We start from the raw sequence: 22,925 nt of genomic DNA on the forward strand, positions 1-22,925 counted from the left end.
CTGGGTTTGCAGCAAGTGACTCGTAAGATGTGGACGTCAGGTTTCAGGATTTCGCCTTAAAACTTGATAGGAAGGAAATTTGTGTCAGATTCAGAATCCATTATTTGTCTGTCTTTAAACAATAGGGAAAAAACATTTTGGAAAAATCCTGGCTTTTTATTTTACTTGAGCAAAACAGAGTTGTAGAACTAGGGGGCAATACCATCTTCTTAGTGCTAGGAATTCCAGAAGTTTAGTTGATAAGATATTTTCAGATTGTACAGCGGTTTGCACTTGGGCTGGCTCTTCTGTTTCCTGTAGGATGAAGAGTGCAGAGTCTGGACGACAATAAATGTTTTTTTTCTTTTATTATTTATCCCAAATGAAGACTGCTGAGTGTTGCCCTTACTCCGATTCTGTTGATGTGTTTACTTTGTTTCCTGTTGTCTTGGATGGATGGCTGTCAGATGGACTTTGTTCCTAACTGTCAATTGCCCCCAAACAATTTTTTTCTAACAATTCAGAATTCAAATGGAAGTCTTTTTGAAAGCAGATAATTTAAACAGAATTACTTGCAATTATATCCCTAAAGGTTTTTTGTATGTGTATTACATGAGTAATTTGGATATTTTGTTCTCTTGTTTGTAATATTTGAAGGGTTCATCCATCTTGTCTAAAATGTGCTTAAAAGGCCTGCCATGAATGAAGCCGTTTTAACTGCGTCCTGTTTACCCTGTGGATGAATCATACCCTCCCTCTGCTACAGCCTGCTTGTTGGGGTTTTTTTTTTTAACCCCCATAAGGGATTCTTTATTTTTAAACTATTGTAATTTATCTACAGAGTAGCTTTCTAAGCTCTGCCCACTCTCTGAGTGGTTCAAATAGAGCATCTCCAAATCCTGGCTTCTCGCTCTATTTTCATTTGCTACAAGGCAGCTTGACGTAGTGCTAAGAGGGCAGAACTGGAACCCAGAAAATCTAATTTTAAATCTAATTGTATTCTTTGGGCTCTGACTCTTTAGTTTTGTTGTCTTTTTCTTTTCTTTAAGATTTTTATTTACAGAGAGGGGAAGAGGTGAGAAAGAGAGGGAGAGACACATGCAAGAGAGATACATAAATTGGTTGCCTCTCACACCCCCTCAACTGGGGACTTGACCCACGACCCAGGCACGGGCCCTGACTGGGAATTGAACCAGTGACCTTTCAATTTGCAGGATGGCACTCAATCCACTGAGCCACACCAGCCAGGGCATCATTATCTTAAGATGAAAGGATTGCATTCCCTGAACTTGTAAGTTCTTTCCCTTCACTATGTTGCAGTATTAATTGTTTCTTTAAACTTAGCCTGTCCAAAATAGAACTCTTCCATCTCCTCAACCAAAAGATGGTTTTTGCCCCTGTCCTACCAATGAAGAAACTGAGAGCCAGGGAGTTGGAATAAACTGTGTAACACTACCAGAGTGTTCAGAACTTAGATGTCTTCACTCCCTAGTCTACAGGTATTACTCTTCCTCCACAAAGGCATTAAAGTGTAACAACTCAAAAAGCTGTGTGTTACTGTTGAGATGGAATATGGAGTGTCACTTGTAAGCCTTTTGTCTTCCCACGTACCGACAGAGCTGCGTTTTCAGGTTCTGGTCCTTGAGTGGGCTGGACTGTCGGGAGATCCTTTTCTTCAGTCTTGTGTTCACTGATGTGATCGTCCCTGTTCTGGATCCGTTGACATTGTGGTATGTAGGATCTAGTGACAATTTTTAAAAAGTACAGTCAGGTTTTACTTTGTGATATATTTGATAGCTCTGGTAGTTCCTGGGTACTTGCTTCTACTGCCCTTAATAGTGATCTTATCAAGCAAGTTGATTTTTATCACCAGATTAGGAGTCAATTGATTTTCTCTGGTTGAAAAGATGAACTGGGATTTAGAGTTGATATTTCTTCTGTATTATGCAAATGCATCTCATTCATTATTAAAATCAAAGTGTTTGGCTACAGGAGACCAGAGGTCCCATTTATTTCAGATTCCATGAATGCAGCATTGTTGAAATGTTTCTAGTCAATAGAGAACTTTGTGAGTTTACACCTTTACACCATCTCAGGCACACCAGATTACAGGAAGGAATTATAGCAACACAAGACATTGAAGTCAGTAGTAATTAGTTTAAATAACCAGAGGAGATTCATTTAGTTAGTAAAAGCCTTGTTATTATGCAGTTGACCAATAGGAAGCCTTTCAAAATGGACTTTTCTGAAACTCTTGATCCAATAATGTGTTCACTAGATAGTTATTATTATTCTACTGCTTATATCTCTTCTCACAGACAAGAATTAAATCACTGCTCTTGATTTGTCTTTTGGCTTGCATCACCCACATACAGGGTAACAAAGCTTTTACTATAATATATTAAATGTTTAAAACACTTCTTTTGAGGAGCAAAGTATTTAAGTTAATGTTGCTGGTGGTAGTGTGCTTTCCAGCCAGCAAAGCAGAGCTGCCTCAGTTTGGAAGTTGACAGCACCGTGCCTTCTCACTGGTAATGTTTGGCAGATATTTCAATTTAGGCATTTACATTTTTGGAGAGAAAAGTTTTTAGTTCAGGCCTGGTATATTTCCCTCAAGCCAATGTGATCCTTCTCTTTTGACACCCCCCCCCATTGATAACTGTATGTGTAATATTAATATATTGAATTTATTCATCAAATATCGTACTAGGAATTAGCTGTATAGTGGTAGTCAACCTAGATGGGCCCCGGTCCTCACGGCCCTCTTGGTCTTGCAGCTGTGAGTGCCTTTGACGCGCGGCCCTGAGATGAAGACGGTGCGCTGTCTCCAGCCCGTAGCAGAGACAGCGGAGGTCAGCCTGAGCAGATTTTGCTCTAGGCCGAACCACACAGAAAAGATAACTTTTCATAGAAGTTGATCTAATTTACAAATTCTCTAGTTCCAAAAGAAACTTTCAGGTGCCAAAAAGAATTTATCATCTGTCTGTCTGTCTATCTTAATCCTCTGTATTTTGGTGCTTTGCCCCTTTAATGGAAAACTTCTCATCCAGAGCCTTGAAACTATAGGGAATCCTTAAAATTATTACAGACGCATTTTTCTCACACCAGTTTGAATGTTCTAGTTGTGTAGAAGTGTTTCCCCTGGATCACAGGGTCTTCTTTGAAAGGAAAGAGGGACTACTTGCCATTTGAATGACCTTCCATTGTCGGTTAGTTGGCATGAGCTTAGGAAACAAAAAAATAAAACATCAGAGTACCCTGCCCCCCCCCCAAAAGAATTATTGAATGTTAAAAATGTTAGTCATAAAAATAAAGAGGGGCTAGATGATAAAGTTTGGGAAGTCTCCTAGAAAACAAAACATGAAGAGATAAGTCATTTTTTTGAATGAGAGAAAATTAGAGGTATAGCCCAGAAGGGCCATCGTTTAAATGAGAACAGGACACCAGAGCTCAGCTCTGAAGGATGAGAGAAGGGAGGAGGGCGGTGGAAGCATTTCCCAGATGGAGGCATAGCCTTAACTAAGACCTGAGTGAACAGAGCTGGTTTCAGAGCCTGCAGGTGTTCTGCGTGGTGGGATGGTGAGTGGTGGAACATAACGTTAGAGCCGTAGACAAGGACCAGAGGCCAGTGTTGCTTATGCTGCGAGGCTCCGTGCTCTGAGCATTTCACATTTTGTTTATACTTTAGGATGAGGATAGAAGGCGTGAAGAGTAGAGGCTTGGCAACAGGTGGCATTCCCTAAGACCTCACTGCCTTCTAGAGTAACTCCTCCCAAATGAGATATTATTCCCCACGTCCCTTTCCTATTCCTTTCTAACATCCCCACCTTGTAATAATAAGGGATTGCCTTATTTGTGCCTGCTGATGTTAGAGTAGTTCTAGGAACCAACCTTGAGGTTGAGGGTGGGCATAAATAGACTATAAAAAAATACATGTTCATTGTGGAACATTTGAGATGTATCTGATTTTTACAGTTGCTTGCCACATACTCTTTGTCCCAAAAGGCCTGCCAGAGTGGAAGAGACAGGGGCCTGTTAACAGCAAAGGTCTCCATTCTTCCTGCCTTTGGTTGTGTCCTGTGTCTCTGAATATAAAGGACCATGGTGGTGGTCTGCTGTGTTGTGCACACTTCTCTGTGTGTGTGCAAACACACTTACTGTGAGACAGCTCCCTCAGACTGAGCAGGCATCGCTAGGATGGCAGAATTCTCAAGGTACAGTAAGTGTAAGTTTCTGTGGATGAATGGTGGAGTAGTCTGTACGTGATATTCTGTAATTTTTAAGTGTCTGTAACAGCACCGAGGAACTTGAAATGGCACACGCACTGCTGCAGAATTTTTGAAATGGAGAGAGATAGTAATAAAAATAACTTTCAAAGTGTTCACTTTGAAACGTGACACCCATTTTTCTTAATGGAAGCGTCATTAGGTGGGTGAGAGTAGGAAGGAATGGGCATTTTATACTGTTTTCTTTTCATGTTGTTCGCTTGCCTTCTTGTGAAGGTAGTTAAATGCTGTGTTCGAACAGAAGCACTGAATTGGGGCGGTGAGGAGAGCAGCAGCCCTGCTAGTTTCCATGTAATTCAGAAGCTGTGCACATCTTCCCCTGCTGACAGATCTCCTGGTTTGCCCACACAGTTAGGAGTTTCAGAGTCTGTCTGTATTATGTTTTTCATTCAGTTGTGGGATGTTGAAATTACTGTTTAATTTTTTCTTTATTGAGCCAAAAAGATTTAATCACAACTTTTGAGTGATGGCAGTGCAGCAGCAGAGGCTGTAAACCATCTCTAGAGTTGTTCAGAAGCATGTGCTTTAGGGTGCATCTGTTCATCTACTCCTGCTGCACAAAATTTAGCTTTGCGAAAAGGTGATATAGTTTGGAATTTTTTAAATGTGTACCATAAAAGAGATTAAAAAAGCTAAAGGTAATTTAACAGAGAGTACTCTGTAAATTATTAGGTACTATTTGGAGAGATAAGTCAGTAAATGCATATTCAGCACCTACTGATGTTGATAACATCTCTTACCCTGTGGGGTGGCAGCATGCTTGTGTGTGACAGTCCATCCAGGTGCTATAAATGTTTCACAGTCATAACATGAGGTTTGCCAAAGGTGGCTTTCAGTGAACCAGAGCAGTTACTCTTATAGTAGGGTCACTCCCACTTACCAGACTTGGAATTCACACACACACACACACACACACACACACACACACACACATGCGCATACTGTCTCTCTCTCTTAGATTATGGGGTAGGGTTATCTATTCAGCATGCATATCACTGAAGGTGCAGGTGGCAGCCTCTTACATGTGAACAAGTTGGGGGAAGGTATTTGTTTTTACCTATCTCTTTTCCTCCAAGCCTTCTCTCTTTGCTGAGTAATAGAATTCAAGCCCTACTTGAGAGTCAGCCCCACCCCTTTCCCAGTCTTTTCAGTCTGTGTTTATCTGCCTTCTCTGATCTTCTTGGGCCCTCTGATAACACAGGTCCAAGGAGTGTGGGCCTGCGTGACCTCTGTGGCCATCTCCAGTGTCCAGGCTCTGCTGGTAAGGCATTTTCACACTTCCCCTGCCTCATCCCTGATCACCCTCTCAGGCCCAGGTTCATGTCCTCCTGACTAGTGGAACTAGCAGGGAAAAGGACTGCAGTAGTTTACAGGTCGCGGGCACGTGGCCTGAGTGCTCTTCAGAAATCTGGAAGGAATTAAAAGTGCCACTAGCAGTGACAGACTGGACCTGGTTTCCCCATATTCCTGGTAGTGTTGTGGCCCTGCTTATTTGCTTGTTGGTTTGTGGTACTTCATTGGAAACTGAAAAAATGTTTTTGATGTCTTTACAGCATTATACTTCTTCTTTTATAATTGTAAAGTAAGTTTTTATTAGCATTAGTGGAATTTTTCTTTATTTTTTAAACGATTGGTTTCATTTTAGGGGGCAGAATTTTGAGTACATGTGTCTGATTATTGATAATATATATCCCTTTTTATTAGCTGGATTTATTTTTCATTCTTCATTTCAGAATTAGTGACAGTTCTTAACTTGAGAGTGTTGGTTTTCTGGGGTCTTACAATTTAAAAGTTGAGAAATAAAGGATATAAACTTGTACCGATATATTTTTATTTAGAACTTAGTCTACTATAGAGAAGATTGGGGGTAAAATTCATTTAACTGCCCTGGTTTAACAGCACTTATCATTTCTCTGGTATTTATAGTTTTCTTGAGGTGAATAATTGTTCCATCAATCGTTAATCCTCACAGTGATTCTTAGAAGCATCACTTACTAACCTGACTTTCCTTTTCCAGGTTCTTCTCTGCCCTCCTCCTCTTCCCTGGTCTAGGCTGTGGCTATGCCCACTTTGAAGCTCGTTAGTACCTCTCTGGCTGCTTTGCTATTTGCGGGTAGCAGTATCCTGGCAGCATTTTAGGGTCCTTTTTACAGAAAACGCCTCTTAACTGTTGGAGGAAAAAACCCTAAATTGACAGACATTAAACTGACAAACTGTGAGTGTGGCCCCAAGGAATCACATGTCCTTCATTTTTTTTAAGTTTGCATTCAACACACTGTGAACGGAGAAAATAGGGCCATCTCACTTTAATCTTAAAGTTCTTCTCAATTGCCTACATGGCACATTCATTTGGATACAAGAAATAATTATGAACATGAGGATAATTACGTGTCTCTGTGATGGTGTCCTGAGGGTGTGGTGATCTGTAGCTCTGTGGGATGTCTAGGAAGTCAAAGTAAGTCATCAATGTGAGGCAGTGTCTGTGTCTGGGCTAGAATGGGCAGCTGAGATTCTGTGATCCCGCCTTTGCTTGTATACGAGGAAGGTGAGAGCTTCAGACCAAGGCAGTCCCACTGGTTAGTGATTCGTGCAGCCCCAGATCCCCCGTTTCCTAGACGGGGGTTCTTTCTGTTCCCTGGGATGCTCAGTGTACTTCTAAGACCTCTGGAGCCATCGCTGGACTCTTATTTCTGTGGTGCTCCAGAAGTCATTTGTGATGAAAAGGTCATTGTCATCGAGGGCATTGTAATTGGAAATGGGGTCTTAAGTCCTGGGTAGCGTAAAAGCAGTCATTTAAAAAGTCATGAAATACTGGAATGGAACTTATTTTGTCAAGTAATGTATACACGTGATTTCCAACGTCAGATAATACAGGAGAGCATGTGATGAAATGCACGAGTGACTTGCTCTATCTCACACCAGTTCCTCTCTCATTTTTTCAAAAGAACTAATTTTAACTCTTAGCTCTCTTTTGTGTTGTGTGTATTTGTGTCTCCTGATTTGTCAATTGCTGACATCAATTTATTGATTTTCTTCCAAAGGAAACGAGGGCTTGGCTTATTTCTATACCCTTTCCTCCCCTGCTCTTAAGTCATGCCATTATTTTTGGTTTCTCTTCTGGTTTCCCTTGTAATTTAACATGCCAGCATCTTTTGTAACTCATCTACAGAGACAGTATCTTTTGGACCGCCGTACCCCATCTGCAGCAATAAATTAGGGTTTGGGGCGGGGTAGGCAGGGTCAGGGCTATACTTCGGGCTTGGGGGTTGCTGGGCTGGAAGACTGCTGGTGACAAATGTTATGTTGAAGTAATCCTTTATTTTGTGTGTTTTTCATCTGTCACAGCTAATCCTGAGATAATTTAAAATGTTTTATTTTGGATTTAACCAGAGTCTTTGCCTTTTTTATGTTTTACAGAAATAAATATCTTCCTTCAATAGATGATAATGAAAATACAGAAGAAAGAGAAGCAGGTGAGTGATCTCACGTATTTTTTAAGTGAACGCATCCAGCATACACTGGCGCTTTTCTTACAAGAGCAGAGCTGGCAGTCTTGGCCCGTCTCTTACTTGGCCTCTGGTAGTTACCCTGCTGTCTCTGCTTTCCATTCTCCATGTGGTAACTGAGAGGTTTGTTCTGAATGACTTAATACACAGATTTTTACTTAGGTTCGGGCCAGCTCTATAAGGGTAAATGTAATAGATCAGAATATTATTCAAAATTAACTATGTGGAAAAGAAACATCCTCCCCACCCACCCCAAACAGCTTTCTAAGTTTTTGTAAAGAGCAAGGTGATCAATTCTTTATATATTTATCATTTTGGATGTTTGGTTAAAATAAAAGGATTCTCACTTACAAAATTCTTATTTATGATGGTCTGTAGAAGTTTCCTCTTAGAGAAAATAGTGAACTAATTGAAAGGATGTGAGCATTAACTGTTTCTGCAAAAGGGCGGGGAGTTGATAGAAACATTTGGCCTGTCGTCGCATCCTCCAGGATCTTTCCCCTTAGGCGGTGGTTCTGTGCTCTAAGTGGTTACATGTTCAGAGGAACCCAGAGACCCCAATCAGTGTGGCTAAGGGGGTGAGATGGGAGACCTGCCCTGTCTCTTGGAAACAGGCTATTTCTGATGGGCTTGTTTTCCTTTTATAGCCTGGAATGATACCCTGGTTACCAGGGAGATCTGAATCCCTGCCCTTAACTGGCCCCCTGTGCAAATATGTTGGGTGGGACCAGCCAAGTTTCCTCTCCTTTCTGCTCCTAGGGAGCACTGACCAGTTAGATAAAGGTGACTTAGGGATTTGGTTACAAGGACTACTTTCTGGTTTGTCCCCAGTGGACAGTTCCTTTAATCCAGAACAGCCTGTTTGGGGAAATTAATGGACTCATCCGCTGCCAATTCTTAACAGGAAGAGCAGTGATTAAATACTATCTACACACTGATTTCTTCTTATCCTGGCCCTAAAAAGCCATCAGCTGGTAAACTAACACTATAGAGAACACAGTTCCATCTGTCCTATGGATATTGCTATGTAGAACATGCACTTTTTTGCCCAAATTTTTGAGGGAAGAATAAGGATGCACATTATACATGGTTAGTCTAATTCTGTACCTATATAGATATTTTTAATTCTTTTATTTATGCTTATGTGTTAAAAGTATAGCTCTAGAAAGCAATAATGATACCTATATGCAAAATAATACCCTGGATTATGATAATTGGTTTTGTTTCTAAATTTAAATAAATAAATGAATGAATTAAAAAGGTAAAACGAAAGATTTTTTTCCTGAGAGTTCGGGCAAAAACTGTGGGTACACATTACACGTGGCAAAATAAGGTGCTTACACAGGTATGTAGAACTGTATATGCATGGCTTTCATTGCTGCTTTGTTTAGAATAGCAAGACTGAGAAAGAACCACATGTCTGTTAAAAGGAGGACTATTTAAATCACAGCATATCCACCTAGTGGAATATTCTGCTGTTGTTAAAAAGATCACATTACTGAAGAGAACCCCAAATCCTCAAAACAGTCTGCATATTTAATTTTTAAGACATTCTTCAAGGTAGGCTTTTATTTTAATAGAAGCATTCTTTATCCAGATTATCCCAAAATGAATTCAAATTTCTTTCTTTTGAAATTTGAGTGGTTCATATTAAGACCTTTGATATGTCAGCCAGCTATTAAGTAGCCTCAGTTAAAGGGGTTTTCTTTTTCTTTTTCTTTTCTTTCTTTCTTTTTTTTTTTTTTTAAGATTTTATGTTTCGAAAGGGGAGGGGAGGGAGAAAGAGAAGGATGGAAATATCAGTGTATGGTTGCCTCTTGAGCACCCCCTACTGGGGACCTAGCCCACAACCAAGGCATGTATCCTGACTGGGAATCAAACCGGCAACCCTTTGGTTCGCAGGCTGGCACTCAATCCACTGAGCCACACCAGCCAGGGCAAAGGGGTTTTCATTTTAGACCTCACAGTAATGTTGATGACCAGGGCAGGGTTTTTATTTAAAGGCTAAAGAGGAACAAGTTAATTAAGTGACAACATTTTCAGGAGAAATGGATCCTGCTCTTCTGTATTTCTGATGATAGGCTGTACTGATGACTGAACCATAAGAAGTTGCAGAGCATGAAAACAGAAAATTGCGGTCATGCTAAAGCATTCTATAAACTTCAGGACTGAGCATGTGTGTAGGGAGCTCATTGCCTGACAGGGTGAGACCCACGTTCTGGAGTGAACTTGGGCTTTGATTCCAGTAGAACAGGATTGAAACTCTATAACTCTACCACTTAGCTTTGTGACTTTGGACAAGTTTTGCTTCATTATTTATCATTTAAATGGGAGTAGTCATACATGCCTCATATGGTATTGATAAAGATTAAGTAAGGTGTAATTCATCAAGTACTTGGCATTCAATATGTCATTGGCAGGAAATCTTTCAGTATAACAATAAAGTTAACCATCAAAGTGTGTCCTCTTATCATACCACAATTATAAGATGTTAGAAGTGGCAGCAAACAAAACATCCACTCTTTAAAACCCTCGTGACCCAAAAATATTAATATTTTTTTCCTCTTCTTTGGAGAGAATGACATTTAAATATATTATCTTGAAAATTCATCATTTCCTTGTCTAAAATCTTATCAAACTGAATTAAAATAAGGTGACAAATTTTTCAAGTTAATCAAAACTCAGTAATAACTATGCTGCTTATTTACCAGAAAGAGCGTAACAGGAGTAGTGTGCCAAGACAAAGAGTTCAGAAATTGGCTTTGTATTGCCTGAAGAAGTATTGCAAGAAAAAATGGACTTTACTAAAACATTTAAAAATGAATCACTGGCTATAGTCTTTGATCTATCTTAAATAAACTGCTGTCCTTTATGTGTGTATAAAAGATATATGTATACACACACGTATGAAACTTTAGTCTCTAAGATGACCAAGTAATATTAGGCAGAAAAAAAATTAGCTAGAGAAATAAAATATGAACTGTAGTCATTGAAAAACTTGTAGCGCTACAGGTATATATATAGTGCGGCTAATAATAATATCCTGATGTTACTGATGGAACAAACCTGTGGTACGGAAATACTGATTTTTATTTACCCCAACTCCTTGCTTGTTACTGAGAGAAGTACAAAGTGTGGTAATTTTTATGAGATACATGGTGGGGTTATGGTCCACAGGCAGACTCATTACCCTTAGAAACCTGAAACTGAGCTCTCCTCCTGGTTCTCACTCACTGTGGCTCAGTGAGGGGCCACGTCAGAATCACCGTTTTCAACGTGGTATTTCAATGTCCTTTTTGGTGGAAGTGGAAACAAATGCTTTATTTAGGCTCTTTGCCTTTTCCCCCACTTACTTTGAGACACATGGAAGAAAAATCTTTTGTCGTATATTTTTAATATTCTACAGATACCTTTTTCAAGCTCCCAGCAAGGTGTCTTAAAAATTTTAAAAAAAAAAATTTCTGGTCGATTATTGACAGATTATAATTTTATATTTTTATTACTAATATCTGCCTTTTGGGGAAAATCCCCCTTTTCATCACTGACTAATTGTGCTTCATTTCTTAGGTTTCCCTTCTCCCTGTAGGATGTCCCAGCTCTGCACTTCGTAGGAATGTAACCTTGACAACCTGCTTTATTTCTCTGAACTGATGATGGTCTTATCTGTAAAATGAGGGAGTAGAGTAGACCACTGTTGCGTATTCCTGGGAGTGGAATTGCTGGGACATCAGTTAGGTGTGTGAGGTCTGTCCAGAAGAATACCAGCCATTGTTGGTATACCAGCCAGTGTAACGAGAACAGTTCAATGATGACTTCACTGTACTAGTCTGTGGGGATGGTAGATGCTGTTGTGAGAGAGCACATGTACTATGTGGCCATCGCACTCGAGATGACTGAGCAAGTAGAGCAACGAATCTGCATCAGATTTCTCCGCGGAAACTGTTCAGATGATGCAGGAGGCTTTCAGGGTCGATGCAATGAGTGCAGCACAAATAAAAGTGTGGCACAAGTGCTTCAAAGATGGTCGAGAATCTGTTGAAAGTGATCCACGCTCTGGAAGGCCTGCGACAAGCAGAACCCCTGAGAATGTTGAATGTGTACGGGCTGCAGTCAACAAAGATCAGTGACTGACTGTGAGACTTAGAAGCTGATCTCGGGGTTCCAAAAACTACTGTGTCTGGGATTTTGACACAGGATCTTGGTATGAAACATGTTACGGCAAAATTTGTTCCGTGGCTTTTCCTACCAGAGCAGAAGGAACATCGTGCTGCATCTGCTAATGACCTGATTCAAACCGCTACCAACGAACCAGATTTCCTCAAGAAGATCGTAACTTTGAAGGGGGCCGAGGCGTCATTGTCCTATGTACAATGTTTCTTGTATTTTGTACCTTCCTCAATAAATGTCTCTATTTTTCTTAGCACGTGGCTGATTACTTTCTGGACAGACCTCGTATGTTTAGTTTTATGAAGAACTACCTGACCTTTTCCCAAAGTGGCTGTATACGCCATCGCACGTAACATTTCTAACTAGGTCTGACCATGCTGGTCTGGTGGTCCAGCCGTTGTTATGATTTCCTGGGATATCGTAAAATGCTCAATGAAACGGGCATTAGCTTTGGCCAGAGGATTCAGCCCCAAGCTCACTCACTAGTAGTGTGTGGCCTTGGGCACATCACTTAATGTCAGTAATCTCCCATTTCTCTATAGTACAAAATGGCACCTTTACACTAACCCTGTGGGATTGTTGAAGGATTAGAGATATCATGAAACATGCTTTGAATTATAATCCATAGTGATATGTGCCCAGTAAATGTTAGTTGCTGCTATCGTTACTGCCATTTCCCTTGAATTGAATATCCAGTTGCCTCTGCTGGAGAGCCCTGTCCTTCAGAAGAGAGAACTTGACAGGAGGTATGAGTTGAAGAGAGGGTTCCACTTGCACCTACAGAGAGCTGCCTCATTGGAATTCAGTCTTTAAAATGTGTTGTTTTTGAAAGCTCCCTTAGTAAACAAACCTGTATCTCTTGCATGTTAAGCAAAAACTTCCTTCCTGAGGACCAAGTGTCCCTGGCACAGAACTTAGTAATATACCAGGGATGGTTATGCACACACAGGATGCGAGCTTTAGCTGGGCACCTGTTTCTACACTGTTGGGCTTCTTGTTGCCTTGTATTTTCTTCTTCTTGTGGTAAAAAACATAACAAAATTTACCATTTTAAGCATTTTCTTGTATTTGATTTTTAAATTCCTTTTAAGTTTACTTAGCTGCTCCTTTTCCTAAGCCATCTCAAGAACTGAAATCAGCAGTGAGGTAGTCAAACTGAATTGTTTTTCTCTTTTTGTAAAGTAGCGAGTCCTGCCAGAATGACCAGTTTCCTCTGGATTTAGGGCTTGTTTATAAGGCTGGACTTTAGTTATACTAAAGATCCCCCCAAAATCCTTCTTTTCTTTCATCTTTTTTCTCTGGGGATTCTCAGTGTTATGTTTGGGAGTATCAGATGAGGGGAGGGAACTGTAAACAGCAGAAGGGGAAATCCGCAGCTGAAGTTTACACTCTCCATCACTCCCAGGGTAGGCCAGGAAGTCTGAGCACAGACTGGGTAACCAGAACACTGGAGGCGAACCTCCCCGCCTGGGCAAGTGTCTGCGCCCTTTCGCACGAGCCAGGCTGAGAAGGCTATGTGAGCTGTTCCTGAGCCTCCAAAGATCACTGTAACCATCTCCCTGGAAAGCCTGCTTGTCCCTCCCAGACTCTCCTTAAGTTAGTTTCTTTGTTCCTGACCCAAAATAAGTGACTTATTTTGGTTATTACAGGAGAGTGTGCTCCTCCGTGGAACTGGCAACCCCGTTATCTTCAGATCATTGCCAACCTTAGCCGGGTCATGAAATGACAAGTGTACTTTGTCATGCCGGACCTGAGAGTATGAGCTGTAACTAATGCTGCCAAGGGGATGTTTCCTTAGAAGTGTGACTTTAGGAGACTTCACCTTTATCTGATGATGCTCAAAACACAGCTTGGAAACTTCCCTGTTAGGGTTGTCTTCAGCACCTGTGACACGTTCTTTCTAATGGCATCCATCACCATAAAGCTTCCTTCTATATGGGTAGCTGGTTTTATAAGTGACCGAAGGCTGTTTGGTGCTGAGTCTGGTGAATAACTTAGGTGGTCATATAGCAGAACACCATTTTTAGTTAAAAATAAAAGGTGGAGTACTGAATGACCCAGATTTTCTTGTTGAAAATCAAACCAGCTGAATGTTAATGCTGCTTGATGATGTGTAAGAGCAAATATTTGGGGGACATAAAGCAACATACTGAGTTTGACCCTGCATCCTTATCACCCCAGTAATACCATCTTTATTCGTGAAGACATGTGAACAGAACTTCCTGAATTTTAGCATGATGAGTGCAATTCTCGGTGAGAACAGAGTGCCTAGGGTTTTGTGTCTGTTAGTGACATCTAAAGGTATTTTGTGGGAAACTGTCATTTCTGTTCTAGACGTGGAGCTTAAAAGGTGTTTCAGATTTCTGCACATAACATGGGAAATCCTTGAGGTTTTTACATATGAATGTCTTACATAATGTAACAACTTGGTATAGCTCTACCAGGGCGAGGGGAAGCATAAATTTGTGTCCTATTTGCCACCATATCCCCAAGGTCTAGCCCAAGAGGAACTAACACATAGTAGGAACTCAGTAAAATGTTGAACAAATCCATACCTTCAAGCTTAAAAATGCTCTTTTCATAAAGCATTCAGGAGAAGAGTAATACCGTTGTTTCTCTCTTTTTTACAGTTGTCACATTTAAAAGTTTTGAATCACTCCCCAATGTCTGATGCCTCTGTCAACTGTGACTGCAAATCCCCCTCCCCGTTTGAGCACAGCACTGATCAGGAAGAGAGAATTGAAGATGTGGCCAGTCACTGTCTGCCCCAGAAGGAACTGTATGCTGCTGAAGAGGAAGCTGAGACCCTTTTTCCTAGGAAAATGACATCTTATAATGGTATGGAGGACAGTGGAGGAGGAGGCACTGGAGTGAAGAAGAAACGGAAGAAAAAGGATCCAGGAGAGCAAGAGCAAGCAGCCAAGGGAAGCAAGGACAGGGAGCCCAAGCCAAAGAGGAAGCGAGAACCTAGAGAGCCAAAGGAACCCAGGAAGGCCAAGGAGCCCAGGAGGGCCAAGGAGCCCAAGGAACCCAAGCAGAAAGACGGAGCAAAGAAAGTGCGGAAGCCCCGGGAGGCCTCGGGCACCAAGGAGGCCAAAGAGAAGAGGAGCAGTGCTGACTCTACAGCCAGGACGAAGTCCAAGAAGGCCAGGTGCGTCCCTTTCTCCCTGCTCCGAGCACTTGGCTCTGTCTGCACAGAGCAGTTTGCCTTTGGGCTTAATCCAGCCCCCGGACACAACTGTACTACTTTCAGCCAAAATGAACCACTTTCTCACCTCCTAATGAGAGAAGGATCATCTAGTGCTGACCCTGCAATTTCTTGCCATTCCTTTTGAATTAAGAATTAGAGTATGTTGGCATGCACGGGGTGTAAGGGAAGGGATGCCATAGGTATGGTTCAGGGAGGGCAGTGGTTTTTGGAACAGCAGCAGTGTACAGTGGCAGAGGAGGGTGTACAGTCCTGGATTCAGTGGGGCAGGTGGCCTGGGAGAGCCATGGGTGTGCACAGATTCCAGACAGGAAAGGACTGCCAGGCTTCCCGAGGCTGTGAGCTCTCTAGTACATGAGTGTTCGCTCTGGTCTTTTCTCTTGTTCAGTGATTAACACAGTGCCTGACGCGTCCGTAGGTGCTTAGGAAATGGTGAGTAAATGAGACCAGAGGAGACCACAGTGGTTGCAGAGGGAGCTCAGGATGTGGGCACGGACTCAGTGCAGAGGGGAGTGATAACTGAGGGCCCTGGCTGTAGATCCTCTCAGCATCCAGAGACACTCTTGACTCAGGGAATTCAACATCTGTGATCTGTACGTAAGTGTAATGTTTTACGATTTGTGTCTTTCTCAATTTTTTGTGAAGAACATATTTTGAGGACATATAAAATAAAAAATATATATATCTTTTTGTGTATATTTAAGAGGAATTTAAGTTTCTAAAATCTAAGTGCAGAGGCAGAGTAGAGACTGGGGCACCCATACAAAGTACAGAGATGTGAACGCTAACAGAACATGCAGTAATAGGGCCATCAGACATGTATGGGATGAGGCATGAAGGAGGTAAGTTTGAAATAGAGACAGCATTGTAGGTGTTGTCCGCTGTGACTCAGAATTTGCTCTGTGGTTCAGTTCATTTTCAGAGGGACAGTTGGTTGGGACCAGATGGGTAATTCCATAATGCAAGTTAAGACTGTCTTATCATATTCATTCCCTTCTGCCTGGTGGGAGATTTCATCTTTTGTCTATCACAGTGGCTTGGGTGGGATCCTATGGATGTAGGACCAAAAATACCTTACAGAAGATCAAGAGAAAGAAGTAAAAATCAGGGTCTGACTAGTAAGAAATGTGTGGGCTCTGCTTCTCAGTGAACCCAGTTAGTATACTCTGATCTCTGATGCGCACAGGGCGGGCGGCAGAGTGAGTTTCTGTCTCTGCCAGTACCTTCCCTCTTCAAATTACTTTCGAGAAGCCGCAGTGGTTCTTAAGGGTAATAGCATGTGTGAAGGAGAATCAGATGTGAGCTAATGGAGTAATTTATTATTATTTTTTAAAGATTTTATTTATTTAGAGAGAGGGAAGGGAATGAGAAAGAGAGGGAGAGAAACATTGGTGTGTGAGAAACACATCGATTGATTGCCTCTTGCACGGCCCCAACCGGGGACCCAGCCTGCAACCCAGTCATGTGCCCCAACTGGGAATCAAACCGGTGACCTTTCGGTTTGCAGGCTGGCACTCAATCCACTGAGCTACACCAGCCAGGGCACAACTTACTATTTTTATCCTCACCCAAGGGCATGTTTATCGATTTTAGAGAGAGGGGAAGAGAGAGGGAGACAAACATCTATCAGTTGCCTCTTATATGCTCCCTGACCAGGGGACCAAACCCACAACCTAGGCATGTGCCGTGACCCGGAATCAAACCTGTGACCTTTCGATTTGTGGGACGATGCTCCAGCCAACTGAGCCACACCGGCCAGGCTGAAGTGACTTATTTTTATTACAAAAAACAAAGAGGAATCCTTGGAGATAATGTTTTAGATAAGGTCAAGTTAAAGAAGTTCATCATCACCAAGCCCTTATTATATGAAATGTTAAAGGGAGTTACCTAAGAAAAAGAAGATAAAAAATAGGAACAGTAAAAATGACAGCAAACTCATAGTTATTAACGACCACACCTAAAACAAAAACAAGAGCAAACTAGGCAAACAACTAGAACGGGAACAGAACCATAGAGATGGAGATCACATGGAGGGTTGTCAATAGGGGAGTGGGAGGGGGAGAGGCGGGGAAAGGTACAGAGATTAAGTAGCATAGATGATAGGTGGGAAATAGACAGGGGGAGGGTAAAAATAGTGTAGGAAATGTAGAAGCCAAAGAACTTACAAGTATGACCCATGGACATGAACTATAGGGGGGAATGTGGGAGGGAGGGGGTGGGCAGGATGGAGTGGAGTGGGGGGGATGGGACAACTGTAATAGCATAATCAATAAATATATTTAAAAAAAGAATTAGGGTAATTGGAGGAGAGTTTCACAGCTCTAATAAGGGGTTTATTTGGTCTGTGTGTAAGAAGGCAGTAGAAAGCCATAGATAGCTCAGCTCACTTTAGCTGCTGGTCACTGGTACTTACAATTTCCTTCTCTTTCTAAAAGGAATTCACATTTACTTTGTGTGTGATGCGAAACAAGTGATGAGTATACAGACAGTGCCATAAAGTCCACTTTGGGGCAAGAGGAGGCATTTCCCAAAGCAAGGATGGGTGTTAAATGTATGGTTAGCAATACTGAAGGAACCTGATTTTGATCTGATTAGTCTGAATAAAAGGTAAGTGAGTTGGTAGTGCTTGATAGTGTTTTCAAGGCCTGCTCACTTAGAAAACATAACTTCTTGGCCTGACTGGTGTGGCTCAGTTGGTTGGGCATTGTCCCACAACATGAAAGGTCACTGGTTCAGTTCCTGGTCAGGGTACATGCCTGGGTTGCGGGTTCGGTCCCCAGTTGGGGATGTACCAGAGGCCACCACTCGATGCTTCTCTCTCACATTGATGTTTTCTTCCTCTCTTTCTCCTTCCTTTCCCCTTTCTCTAAAATACATAAATAAATAAAAGAGAGAAAACAGAATCTTTTAAGGTTTAAAAATTCAGAAGACCTCCTTTGAGAGGATGCTGATGGGTAGATAGGGCTAGTTATTCCTTTAGAAATGTGGGCAAGTTACATGAGGTTTGACTTTTGGACTATGTAAGAGTGACTTGTAACATAACAGAATTCTTCTATGTAGCCCAAGAAGGGTTCTGGACTGGCAAGCCTTTTATTTCTTGTCCTTTATATATTTATAAAATTGTTATGGTTCCTTTAATTAATGACCCTACTGATCAGCAGAAGCAATTTTAGTTATGACAGGATGACATTATTAATTGGTACAAAAATATATGTTGGTAATTAAGTCCCAGTTTTTTGAGCTTTTCGATATATTCTCTTGCAGATTGGCTCAAGTACATGTTTTGACACGAGCATGTACTTGATTAGCCCCTGGCTAATGCTCAGTGGTTACAGTTACAGTGGAACATCTCTTATTCTGGTATTCGTCTCTGATCCTATCCTTTATATAAGACTCCTGAAGCCTTTGTAATTTCCTAAGTCATAAGAGCATTAGGAGCATCTTTTGTTCTAATGAGGTGACTCTGGGTGGGTTCCTGGGTGGCTCCTGGATGGGGGCTTGTCACCAAAGACCAAGCCATGATTAGAAGCTTGGTTTCAGCCATACCCCGCACCCCATCCTTCAGAGAGGGGAGAAGGGCTAGAAACAGTTAAAAATTGATCATGCCTACGTGATGAAGCCTCCATAAAATCCCAGTAGTAGGGGGTTGGGAGAGCTTTCAGGTTGGTGAACACATTAACGTGCCAGGAGGGTGATGCACCCCAGCTCCACAGGGACAGAAGCTCCTGTGCTTGGGACCCTCCTAGACCTCCCCGTGTAAGACATCCATCTGACTGTTCATCTGTATCCTGGATCATACCCTTTAGCAAGCTGATACACATCTGCTTGATGATACACGTTTCCCTGAGCTCTCTGAGCTGCGCTCGCAAACTGATTGAACCCAAGGAGGGCATCATTGGAATTCTAATTTATAGCTTGTTGGTCAGAAGCGTGGGTGAGAAGCTTGGCTTGTGAATGGCATTTGAAGTGGGGTGGGGGCAAGCCATCTTGTGGGACTGATCCCTTAACCTGTGGAATCTGATGCTATCTCTGGGTAGATGGTGTCACAATTGAGTTCAATGCTGGTGTCCGAGGAGGATTGCTTGTTGGCATTGGGGGGAACCTCCATATGATTGGTGATCAGAAGTGCCCAATATCAGTTGTTTTGTGTGAGTAGTACAGGAGACTCATCAGAGAGAAACATAGAGCAGGAAGGTGGAAAACTGAGTTTTTCCCAGTACAAGCACAGATTTCTGTGCCTCAGCTTTTTACTCCCATTTGTTTTCGATTTGTCAACTCAGAGCAGATTCTTCTCCCAAATCCAGTAAATTTAGTAACATCCTGAAAGAAAGGTTTTCCCTTTTCTGATTTTCTTCTTTGATGGTTGCTTCTAGAAAGCTAAGCCCCAGACCTTCTGAGTATAGAACCGCCTGAGCTGTGAGTCAGCCGATAACTGTGATGCAGGAGGAGTAAAAGTCCTTCAGCTCAGCTCTGCCTCCCTGTTTGAAGGTCAGTCAGCCTGCCTTGTTTAGAGTGCACATCTCTTTTGAGGTGGTCTTAGGCTCCCGAGCATCCATTGACCAGATTCTTTCCTCTGGGAGACTTGTTTTTGTATTCTAATCATTTATTAGAAGACAGAAGACAATGAATGGAGACCCTGTGCTTTGAACCCACTGGGCTTTGTTAAGTAGGGAAGGAATCTAAGTGATAATGGCCGAGGCCCACCTCTGAGGCTTCCAAGTAAGTCTCCACTCCAGTTTTCTAAGAGCCACTGGAGTGCTTGCTCTGTAACCCCCAGCATTTTCTAAATCAGGGTCCTGGTATATAGTGGGGTTTTACCTAATCTGTAAGGAAACAGTTACTAAATAATGCTTGATTTACTTATCCAGGACATTTTTAGTGCCTCCTGTGAGCTTTGCTTTGTTTACCAGTACCTTCATTGGGAGTGGGGTAATGGAGGAAGGAAGGTGTCACGGATGTTTCATCTCTGGGCCCTACCTTTGAGGGGCTGTCAGGAGTTAGAGAAACAGCCTTGCAAGTGTTCAAATAAAAAAACAGTCAAAAATACAAGTAAGCGAAAGAATCTAGTGTAACTGTATACAGAATAGCTGAACGATTTACAGGATTCTGGTTCTGGGAGTCCCTGGAAAGAGGTGAGTATTGAGCCAGGTATTAAAGGAATGTATTAATACATGAGAAAAGACAAATCAGAAGACCAAAATACATTTAAATAAATGTTCTTTGGGGGGGGCATTTTCAGTTTTAAGATGACAGACTGAGCATACTTTTATTTTCCCTTCACCAAATCTTATTGAGATGACTGGAAGAACAGAGGGGAGTACATTCTCCTAATATGAGCCGTGTTAGTGAACTTTCGGGACAAGGAAGGCCAGTGGTATCATACTGATGGGTAAATGCTATGGAGGGAGTCCCAGCTCGGAGCACGAGCAGGAGCTATGTTTGTAGCAGAGGTAGAAGTGCTTCCTCCTCACAGTGGACCTGGCAGCCTCGGAAAAGAGCTGGAGGCAGGCCAGAAGTGGAGGTGGCTGACGCGGGGTTTGTCAGCCCCAGGCTGAAGTCTGGCATTTACTCGAGTGATACTGAGCAGTTTTCTCTCGGGGAGGACCTAGGGCTCCAGGTGGAGACTGACATCCACAAAAAGAGAGCCTAGGGACACTAGCTTCTCTGCCTTTCCCTGCCCTTAGCCTAAAAGGGGGACAGAGGGACACTGCAGCCTGTGTATGCAATGCTGAGTCCCAGGCCAGGCCTCCCATTCAGAGGTGAGGCTTGTTGGAGAAAGCGACTTACTAGGCAGCAGAGAGCCTCACCAGCCGCCTGCATTGCCAGCCTCATTCACTTTAAATAGGGACAGTCCACCAAAGATCACAAGACTGCGGAGGAAAACAGGCAGCAGAGAAGAGGAAAAAGAGGAGTGAACAGAACAGCCATCTTCAGAAGAAACAAGGAATAGAACTTTTTAATAGAAGGTTTTAAGTTAGAATCCTCAGATTCAAGATGAAACTTTGTCTGCAAAACAGGAATAGGTTATGGAAAAGGAACAGTCTGGAAACAAGAAAAATTAATGAAAACTTAAAACACAGTTGCCTTGACTAAAAAGTTCAACAAAAATATTGAGTAGAGGAAGGAGCAGGGAGATAAATAAGATCTAAATTCATTAACTTTCATATCAGGATGTCAGTAGCTGTTGCTTAATGTGGATAGATAAAGAACTGGAGGCACGAACATAGTTGGAGGTAGGGAGGTGTCGGTGAAAGGCGGTTCTGTCTGGAAAGTGGGGTTTGGTGCAGGTAGGGATAACTCGCAAGTCTCATTCGAAACCTTCCTGTATTTTTTAATTTTTATTTTCATTTGCTTTTATCACTTTTCATAACATCTGTTAGAACTCTGCTTTTTCATTTTATAAGTAGATAATGTTTTTGCTTCAAGTTTTTTACTAGGGTAATGTGAACTTTGTAATCCTTGTTTTGATGAGGTTTTTTTAAAGATTTTATTTATTTATTTTTAGAGAAAGGGGAAGTGAGGGAGAAAGAGAGGGAAGGAAACATCAATGTGTGGTTGTGTCTTGCATGCCCCCAGCGAGGGACTTGGCGTGCAACCCAGGCGTGTGCCCTGACTGAGAATCACTGGTGACCCTTTGGTTCGCAGGCCGGCACTCAATACACTGAGCCACACCAGCCAGGGCATGTTTTGATGGTTAAAGGGACTGAGGACAGGGAGATTTGGTTCTCGTTTTGTCTATAGCTGACTATATCTTCATTAAAACAATTAGGGTTTTTGTGGGGGAGGGCTTGCATTTTTTAATTTTAACCAGTATCTTTAAAATCTGTGTGGCCCAACTCAGTTCTCCGGATATAGAGTATAGGCTGAACTGATGTGGACATTGAATAAAAGTTGAATTAAGTGTGTGAATGAACTCTTTAGGGGCTATATCCATGTTTTCAGAATTGTTCTCCTGGGTAGAGGATCAGAGCCTGTGGCGAGGCCTGGACTGGAAGCTCCTGGGCTCTAGGCTGGACGCCCCAGACCTGTGCGTGTCTGCAGGCAGCGGTTGGCATTGTGCGCTGTTTTCAGTCATTCTGAGTTTGGGCGTATGGCAGCTCGCTGTGGCAGTGACTGGTGCTTCCCTGCTGAGACTTTGATGGACCTGTTGTAAGCTTTAATTCTAAAGTGGGATGATGAGTCTTTTTGAAATAATGCTGTTTGTTTGATAAATACTTCAGCATCTGGCCTCCATGAGGGGAGGTAATTGGAAATCATTGTGGTGCAGTGCTGTGACACACACAGACCACTCTGCTTGTGCTCAGACCCAGCACCCAGCTTCTGTCTGCCAGCCCCAGCCAGGGGGCCTGGGGGCTGGAACTGGAGGGAGGCTTCGAGAAAGGTTCGGGAAGTCCGACTGTCTAGTGCTTTAATACCATTATGTAATCTCTCATTTGGAAGTCAAAAAAAGTACTTATTTGCCCAGTAAAAACTGCAGAGAGTGAAAACTGCATAGAATCTTGGTGAATGAAGCGGTGTGGAAGACAGGAGGAGAGACTAATAAATTGTTGTTGCTCATACCTGATAGTTGTCCTGCTGGGAGGGTGTAATTCCTATGTTGGAAGTTTTTTGCATGTCATAAGTACATGCTTTCTTTTCTTTAAAGTATGTATTTGTTTTATTATAAAGTCAAGTTTGATTTTGTTAATAAAAAAAAAATTCTTTGAGCCTAAAAAATCTTGTCTGCCACTTTTTCTGTCCTGCAAATTAGTCAGTTCTAACTCTGAAAGCTACAGAAGA

At 42.1% G+C, this 22,925-nt stretch overlaps 1 protein-coding gene across 8 annotated transcripts in view; it reads left to right on the forward strand.

The window, feature by feature from the left end:
* CHD6 (chromodomain helicase DNA binding protein 6) overlaps positions 1–22,925 on the forward strand; it is a 171,004-nt gene that overhangs the window by 43,164 nt on the left and 104,915 nt on the right. For 5 of the 8 annotated variants that reach the window (XM_024559595.4, XM_053927248.2, XM_053927255.2 and 2 more), the window contains exons 2-3: positions 7,683–7,738; positions 14,569–15,089. In XM_024559595.4, coding sequence (XP_024415363.2) covers positions 7,706–7,738; positions 14,569–15,089 — 554 coding nt within the window. In that variant the 5' untranslated portion in view covers positions 7,683–7,705. Of the gene's footprint in view, positions 1–1,249; positions 1,271–1,687; positions 1,710–5,472; positions 5,527–7,682; positions 7,739–14,568; positions 15,090–22,925 lie in introns of those variants that run through there. The other 3 variants (XM_053927249.2, XM_053927252.2, XM_053927251.2) reach the window with 3 other exon arrangements.

Source organism: Desmodus rotundus, chromosome 6 (genome assembly GCF_022682495.2).
Source record: "Desmodus rotundus isolate HL8 chromosome 6, HLdesRot8A.1, whole genome shotgun sequence".
NCBI classification, from domain to species: domain Eukaryota; kingdom Metazoa; phylum Chordata; class Mammalia; order Chiroptera; family Phyllostomidae; genus Desmodus; species Desmodus rotundus.